An 8,895-nucleotide genomic window follows, 5' to 3' on the forward strand; every position below is an offset into this window, starting at 1 on the left:
GCGGTAAAATTTGTGTTTTTGTGAATGGAGTCTGGTGTGTGTGCAGAGAGCGATATAACGGCTGTTTGTGGTTAAACCAAAAGGATCTTCCAGGTCTCTCTCTGCAGGGATCCTTTCCATGATGCTGTCACACACTTTTTGTACATTCATTCAAAATATATTTAAAAAAAAAATAGGGCTTAAAGGTTTAAAAACACCAAAACTGCTCTTTAACAACAACTTTGTGAGTTTAACAAATCCTCACAGTACAAAGTCTTATGATGAGAAAACAAAAACGTTCTTCCACGAGGCCCGAAGCGTTCAGATTTGTCGACCAGCTCAAACTACACGATCACCTTCACATTTGTCAGATTCCAGCTGTGAAAAAAGGCGTTTTTTGTTACACGTCTGACAGCGTCGAGTCTCGCTGCAAGTGAATCTGTGCCGATTGTTCCTGATTGTTTGTGTGCAGAGCTGTGCGGACTCTCCGTGACCCTGAACGTCAATCATCAGGGCCACAAATCGAGGTCGTAATCAGGCTGTAAATCATGTGGCCGGACACAGACTGGTCCTGAGGTGTTTAGCGCTTTACTATTTGAGAAAACAGTGCGAACAGAGCAGGACCTCGGCCTCGGGCGGCCGATTACTCCCCTGTGTGTGTCTATTGTGCCCAAAGCAGCACCTCGAACGCCCCGCTGCCGCCGTGAAGTACGAAATGATGTCACAAAACCAATGAGACACGTGAACTACCACTGTACAAATACAGGTCATATTTTACAGCTTAGTTTTCCCTCCGTTGTGGCTTTCTGACGGCTGGCGATGACGCATGCGGACGCGGCGGTTACTGGATGCCTCTGAATAAACACATGGCGAAGACCATGGCGAAGAGCTGCCGAGAGAACAGGCACACACACACACACACACACACACACACGGCGATCAGAGAGGGTTTAAAGTTAGAAACAGAGATAGTTTAACACGGCTGCTGACTTTACATCTTTTCCTTCTTGTTAAAAAATCCTTATAAAACCCCAGAAATCTTAATAAACACAATTCCAACATCACTTTTCCAGAGTTTGAGACAAAGTTGGCAAATTCAAATGCTCAGAAGTTTAACAACTATTCCAGTTTTTATCGTCTGTAAACCAGAATATTTCATATCGTTGTCAAAAGAAAATTCTGCCATCATCAATAGCTAGAGGAAGATTATCTGTTTCATTAAGATTTTGGGATCTAGAAAGATGATTTATAAATATATAAGGGTCACACTTCTACTTCATATGGACAACATCCATCCTTAAAGGATCCCTACAGAGAGAGACCTGGAAGATCCTTTTGGTTTAACCACAAACAGACGTTATATCACTCTCTGCACACACACCAGACTACATTCACAAAACCAGTGATTTTACTGTATAGGACAAAGGAGTTCCTGGTCTACTGCTGCCTCGATAACTTAGTTTATTTGTCTTATTGTGGCATTTTGGTGTTTTAAAGAGTCATTTAGGATCCAGCACAATATTTGTGTAACACACAATAACACAAGCAATCAATCGATCGAGGCAGCAGTGGACCAACAGCTCCTGTGTTCTGTGAGCTAAAATTACTGTTTTAGTGAATGTAGTCTGGTGTGTGTGCAGAGAGCGATATAACGTCTGTTTGTGGTTAAACCAAAAGGATCTTCCAGGTCTCTCTCTGTAGGGATCCTTTCCATGATGCTGTCACACACTTAGAATAACAACATAGAAGTTAGAATAACGTTGCAGCCTGTTGCAGATCTACTGGACCAGTCATTTACAAAATATGTAAAAACAGGGTCCAGGTTTAAAAATCTAAAATGTCTCCTTCAAGTTTTGCTTCTGACTTCGGATCTTTTCAAGAGATTTTCTTCAAACACTAAAAGTGATTTGTGTTCTTTAACATTTTTAGTCAAACTGTTGCTTTTTTTTTTAACCTCAACTTATTTTTACTATTAAAAAATCTACATAACTGTCCTGAATCCTTCAAAAACAAAGATCCACTGATGAATGATTGTGTGTTTTAGTTTGGAAGAGAGAGAAAAGGCAGCACGTACTTCGATGGTGAGAACCACGATGGCCAGAGCTCCTGCTGTGTAGATGTACGTCTCAAAGTAGTCCACCATCGCTGAGTAGCAGCCCTGCCACAGTAAAACACACAGGAGTACTGCATTTAGATCATCACTGCAGGTATTAAACTACACTGAAGTACTACGTGTACTGGAGTACACTGAAGTACTACGTGTGCTGTAGTACACTGAAGTACTCTGATTTAACAAAAGATTCAAACAGACAATAAAAAGCTGATAAACAACTTTTGTTTCCTCTAATTCACCGTTTACATATTTACTGCAGGACAGTAGTACTGAGTATATAAAGTACTGAGTATATAAAGTACTGAGTGTATAAAGTACTGTGTGTATAAAGTACTGAGTGTATAAAGTACTGAGTGTACAAAGTACTGAGTGTACAAAGTACTGAGTGTATAAAGTACTGTGTGTATAAAGTACTGAGTGTACAAAGTACTGAGTGTACAAAGTACTGAGTGTATAAAGTACTGAGTGTATAAAGTACTGTGTGTATAAAGTACTGTGTGTATAAAGTACTGAGTGTATAAAGTACTGAGTATACAAAGTACTGAGTATATAAAGTACTGAGTGTATAAAGTACTGAGTGTATAAAGTACTGAGTGTATAAAGTACTGAGTATATAAAGTACTGAGTGTACAAAGTACTGAGTGTACAAAGTACTATATATGTATATTAAGTATTATTTATACGAAGTACTTGTACTTTCATACCAGACTGTAGTATTTTTACTTTCATACTGTAGTACTTTCTGCCCGGTGGCGTTCTCCCTCTCTCTCTCTCTCTCTCTCTCTGCTCCCCCCCCTCCCTCCCTCCCTCCCCTCTCTCTCCCCCCCTCCCTCCCTCCCTACCTCTCTCTCTCTCTGCTCCCCCCCTCCCTCCCTCCCCTCTCTCTCCCCCCCTCCCTCCCTCCCTACCTCTCTCTCTCTCTGCTCCCCCCCTCCCTCCCTCCCCTCTCTCTCCCCCCCTCCCTCCCTACCTCTCTCTCTCTCTCTGCCTCCCCCCTCCCTCTCCCCCTCTCTCTCCCCCCCTCCCTCCCTCCCCCCCCCTCCCCCTCTCTCTCTCTCTCCCCCCCTCCCTCCCTCTCTCCCTCCCTCCCTCTCTCCCTCCCTCTCTCTCCCTCCCTCCCTCCCTCTCTCTCCCTCCCTCCCTCCCTCTCTCCCTCCCTCTCTCCCTCCCTCTCTCCCTCCCTCCCTCCCTCTCTCTCTCTCCCTCCCCCCCTCCCTCCCTCCCTCTCTCCCCCCCCCCCCTCCCTCTCCCTCCCTCCCTCCCTCCCTCTCCTTCTCTCTAATGACCTTGTTGTGTCTGAAGGCCACACCACCGCTCACACACTGCTCCACGCCGGCGTCTCCGAGGAAACCGTTCCTCTGGCAACAGGCCTCAGGGACCATCTTGTTGGGGCTGAGCAGCCTGAAGAGGCTCTCCTGGAAGTCCTCGGGGCCGCTGACGCCGCAGCAGTCGAACTGCACGGGGGGGGAAGAGGGGGAGGGGGGGCAAGGTGGACGTTAACGGAGGGCGCTGCCGTTTATCACGAGGCGGCTGAACACGGGGAAATGGTCGGCTCACCGTGGTCATGATGGCGTTCCACGTGGACGTGAAGATGTCCGTGTTGTTGTGGCCTTGGTAGTGGCGCTTCAGCTCCCTGCTGAAATACTCTCTGGTCAACTGCACGGGAAAGAAGCAAAAAAAAAAGATGGCCGCCCTGTTAAAGTCCCTGTAATCAGAATATTTACAGATATCATACAGATAAAGAACACAACTAACTAATTAGTGTTCATATTATTGGTTTTTTATGCTTTGGCAATATTGTTTCCACAACTTTCAAACATCCATCCATCCATCGTCCATCCATCATCGAGGAGGTACTAAAATATTACCTGGTACCAGGTAGTATCACCTGGTGGAAAACCAAAAAGACTGAGTCGAGTCAAGTTGAGTAGGTACAAGTGGAAAAGCCCCAGACAAACACTCACACTCACTTCTACACTTACGGGCAATTTAGAGTCACCAATTAACCGAACCTGCGTGTCTGTGGATTGTGGGAGGAAGCCAGAGAACCCGGAGAGAACCCACGCTAGCATGGGGAGAACATGAGAACTCCACACAGAAAGAACCAAAGTTCAAACCGGGATTCAAACCTGGAACCTTCTTGCTGTGAGGCAACAGTGCTGCCACCACACATTTCATACCGATAAAGCCAATTAAATCAAACTGAATTGAACTTTAAATGTCTATAACTATTCATGTTGATGTTCACTTCAGTGGACGTGTGATTAATCATAATTTCCTCCCAATATAAAATCAATACTTGTAAAATTTAGCAATTGCATGACTGAAATGACAGAAATGAGCAACTTGGTGTTTCTGTCTGTCTGTCGGCCATCTTTGTTTCACTCTGAGTGGATGAGATGATGCAGGAGCTTCACTGTGGTAGCTGATGTGCAGCTACAGCATCAAAACAGCTGAATAGCTGCACACCGTGGTGACCTCTACTCACAAAAGGGTCAATAAAGACCTGCTGACCTCTCAGCCGGACCCGGACTCTGTACTCACGTGTTCTCTGAAGAGGAACGCCAGGATGGCAGCAGCCAGCTCCGCCAGGAAGATGAAGAGGATGAGCATGAAGAACTGAGGGAAACAGCAGAGACAAAGAAAAGTCACAGCGTCTCTCGGACTCCCCGACTCCTCCCGTGGCTGAAACGACCTCACTGTCATGTGACCTGTGCACTTTTATACTTATTGTCCACTCTGCTGCTGTAACACTGTGGGACGAATAAAAGGAATAAAAAGTTGAATTTCCAGGTCAATAACATGCAAAAAGATCACGTTAAAGCCACTTTAGATCACTTTAGATCACCCACTAGTAATTATCACCATGTAACCAGAGCTCCTGACATTTACACATTTCCCTCCATGTTTGCCGACTCTGAATTACAAAAGATGTTTTTTCATAACCTGCCTCAACCATTTTTTTAATTCCCTAATTTTAACGGTCTGGAATGGCCTTTTTTTTTAATTCTGTGACTTTCCAAAAAGGTCACCCTGAAATAACCAAAATTAAAATGAAATAATAATAATAAAATATAAAAATAAAATATAATAATAATTGAATAATAATAATTAAATGAAATAAAATATAATATAACAATTAAATAATAAAATAAAATAAAATATAATATAATAATTAAATAAAATAATAATAATTCAATAACAAAATAAAATAAAATATAATAATAATTTAAATAATAATAAAAAACCTGTCTGCTGAAATAAAGGCTGAATAAATAAAAACTGATGATCTTGTTCTGGTCCTGTAGGTGCATTAAACTCCTCCAGATGGCACACTTGTATAGTTTTCCTCTCACAGCATCTCTTTTATACAGATCAATATAAATGAATGGTAATAAACAAAAGACAACCACACTGGCTACTGACACACAAGAGCAAAAAGGCATCCGGCTCATTTAAAAACGGCCAAAGTCACCAAATGTGTGACCAGAATCAAACCATCACACAAATAAATCTTGATTAAATCCCAAAACCTCTGCTGTGATTAACCTCTGCTTTGCACAGAAAGTTCCTGGAGCGACTTCACGTCTATTTCCCACCTGGTGAAAAGGCTTCCAGAGGAGTTACATCTAAATAATTAAACAGTATTTAAATTTAAAATGAGATTTTAAGTGTTTGTGTTTGGTTTCGCTTGTTAATGAGCCGCTACAGAGTCAAGAAACTGTTAAAATAGTGTTTCCACGTGGTTCAAAAGCTCAATACAACGTTTAGTTAAGTAAAACTAGTAAAAGTACAACAGTGTAGAAATACTTCATACTAAAAACAGTACTTCAGCAAAAGTAAATATAAAAATAAAGATGTTAGTGACTTTTGGACAGTTTATATTGATGATTACTTAATTTATTTTGTACTTTTATTTATTTATCATTATTATTTATTTATTATTATTATTTTATATTTTAATTTTGATGTATCTGTTTGTACTCAGCATCTTTGTAAATGAGCTTAATGTCATTTGAATGACTTTATATTCTGCTGGGTAGCTTGTGAATTTCTCCCTTTGAATAAATAAAGTTTTATCTTTATCTATAACAATACATCATAGTTTATTTGTGGATTAATGTAGCAGAAATAATCAAGTAAAGTAACCTAAAACTGTACTTTTGTGTTTTAACTCTCACAGATAGTTATGAGTAATATAATAATAATCTGAATCTACTAAGATGATGACCCGGTGACTCTCCCTCTCATCAGCTCGACTAAGTGTCACTTCAGCCGACTCACAAACAGCAGGAGGCATTTGTTCTCCCGGATGGCTCCGCAGCAGCCCAGGAAGCCCAGCAGGAACAGCATGCTGCCCATGGCCAGGATGACGTAGACCCCGGTGAACAGCAGGGGGTTGGCCGCCACGATCTCCCTGAAGCCCATCGGGTCCAGCAGCACCCAAACGCCGACACCCAGCAGGAAGGAGCCACCCAGCTGGGAGAGAGAGGGTTAATTATTGAGTCAGATATTTAGTGTACAAAAAGAAAGGGTTCAGATTCAGACTGAATGAAATTCAAACGTCTGTTATATCGCTAGCTGTTATAGCGCTCTCCTCAAAGCCACCAGACTCCATTCACAAAAATAGTAATTTTACCTCACAGGACAGAGGAGCTGCTGGTGTAGTTGTTGTGACTTTGGTGTTTTAAAGGGTTAATTTTGATCTGAACAAACATGTTAAAACACCAAAGTCACACAACAACACAAACTAACTAATAGATCAAGGCAGCAACAGACCAGCAGCTCCTGTTTTCTGTGAGGTAAAATCCCTGTTTTTGTGAATGTAGTCTGGTGTGTGTGCAGAGAGCGATATAACGGCTGTTTGTGGTTAAAGCAAAAGGATCTTCCAGGTCTCTCTCTGTAGGGATCCTTTCTGTAAGTCCATAGTTAATAAATACTAGTAAATTGATCAGTGTGCTGGTTGAGTTACAAGAAGAAGGAGATGAAGAAGTAGAAGAAAAAGAAGGAGGAGATGAAGAGGAAGAGGAAGAAGAGGAAGAGGAAGAGAGGAGAATAAGGAAGTGAACTCACGAAGATGAAGAAGTTGAAGATGAACATGAGGTACTTCATACAGCTGAGGCAGTCCCCCTCCATGGCTGAAACCTCCCCCTGCCCCTGCACACACACACACACACACACACACACACACACAATAAACAGAGCTTTAGAGTCAATCAACCAATTAAATGATGAACAGAAAACTAAACATGTATTATTGATAAATCAACTGTTTGAGTCATTAGTCATTACACACACATAATATTACACACTGTCGCCCATAAAGTTGGAATAAAATGTTTTTTCCCTCTTCTCATGAAATGATTGTGACAATGTGATTTATTCTTGATAAATAAAGTTTATATCTTCTCATCTTTATTGATCAAACTGTGAAACTTAAACCACAATTAACCTTTGAAAACTGTGTATTCAGGCTTTAACAACATTGGGGGTATTGAACAATTATTCCAACTTTATGGGCACCAGTGTAGATATAGATATAGATATATATATATAATATTCATATATACACTGAAAAACTAATATTTTCACACGTCTAGAAACAACAACATGTAAAAACACGAGACGTTACGACACGTGAAGTGAAAAAGATTCTGCACTTTGTTTCAATTTCTCGCTGAAGACTCCATCTTTCTTCGCTCTGAGTCTCATCTGTGGTTCGACACGAGGAAACACGAGAAGCGGGACAGAAAAATGCTCGCTGTCGCGTCGGCGGTAACAGTTTTTGTCAGTTCTGCGGACGTGACACTGACAGCCTGTCCCTGTGGGATCATCTGACACATGGAGGGACGTTGGCTGCCGCCGAGGACGCCATGTTGATGTGAGCGGGGCCATCGGAGGGGGTGTGAAGAGGACCAACTGTGCACTTATGGTCCCTGATGGTGTTTACCAGCGAAGACGAGCATGCAGCCACCTGTCACGTGCGAGCAGTTTGGTGTAATAACCGCAGACTGTGACTTAATCTGTCCAATTTAAGCATTTTGAATTATACCGTCCTTATTTCCACCAAATATTGTATCTAGTTTGGTTTGTTTTGTGTTGAAGATTCAGTTTTTTCTCATCCATTGTGGCTGTCGCTGCTCTTTCTCTATTTATTCAAAGAACTGAACGTAACAAGCATCACTTTCTGTGTGCAGACGGGTTTCTGTTCGGAGAGACAACACAAGCCAAGAGATCTAAAAAGTAAATAAAGGAGTTTTCATCGACAGCTGCAGCTCAAATCAACACTGTTTATCAAAGGATTAGTCGGTTATCATTCTATATTTATCTTATTGTCAACAAATCCTGTGAAAAGATCAAAACAAACACGGTATTAAAGGCTCAGTTTCTTAAAGCAGCAGCTCACTGCAGTTTTTAGCAAACGTTACTCAAACAGGACTATTTTCAGCGGCGGATTAATCCACATTTGGTGCGGCAGGTGTGTGAGATTGAGTCAAAGTAACCTACAGTGTGTGTTCAGCCCTGTGTCCCTACACAGAACAGGTGGGTCTGGCCAATCAGAAACAGGTGGCGCCATATGCATTCACAAGATGGGCAGAGGGAGTAGTGGACAGCGGACCGGCAGCAGCTACGGGGAGCTAATCAGCAAACTAGACCAGCAACTACCTGTGTTCTGCAAAGTAAAATTACTGTTTTTGTCAATGGAGTCTGGTGCATTTGCAGAGAGCGATATAACGGCTGTTTGTGGTTAAACAAAAATAACTTACAGGTCTGTCTCTGTAGGGATCCTTTCCCTGCAGCTG

The 8,895-nt window shown here is 42.0% G+C and overlaps 1 protein-coding gene across 1 annotated transcript; it reads right to left on the minus strand.

Moving 5' to 3' along the window:
* Positions 1–820: 820 nt before the first annotated feature.
* On the minus strand, positions 821–7,243 carry LOC139204891 (tetraspanin-18B-like). Its single transcript, XM_070834918.1, has 7 exons — positions 7,166–7,243; positions 6,377–6,571; positions 4,637–4,711; positions 3,650–3,748; positions 3,379–3,546; positions 2,054–2,137; positions 821–868 (listed from the first exon to the last, which is right to left on the minus strand). The coding sequence occupies exons 1-7, from the start codon at positions 7,226–7,228 to the stop codon at positions 821–823; spliced, it is 732 nt and encodes a 243-aa protein (XP_070691019.1). The 5' UTR covers positions 7,229–7,243.
* Between the last annotated feature and the right edge of the window lie 1,652 nt (positions 7,244–8,895).

The sequence above is a fragment of the Pempheris klunzingeri genome, chromosome 1, assembly GCF_042242105.1.
Source record: "Pempheris klunzingeri isolate RE-2024b chromosome 1, fPemKlu1.hap1, whole genome shotgun sequence".
NCBI lineage: Eukaryota > Metazoa > Chordata > Actinopteri > Acropomatiformes > Pempheridae > Pempheris > Pempheris klunzingeri.

Coding starts and splice junctions, on each gene's coding strand:
- LOC139204891 (XM_070834918.1), bottom strand. CDS start 7,228: ATGGAGGGGGACTGCCTCAGCTGTATGAAGTACCTCATGTTCATCTTC. Junction 3,749..4,636: donor CGTTCCTCTTCAGAGAACAC/GTGAGTACAGAG, acceptor TTTCCCGTGCAG/TTGACCAGAGAGTATTTCAG. Junction 3,547..3,649: donor GGAACGCCATCATGACCACG/GTGAGCCGACCA, acceptor CCCCCCGTGCAG/TTCGACTGCTGCGGCGTCAG.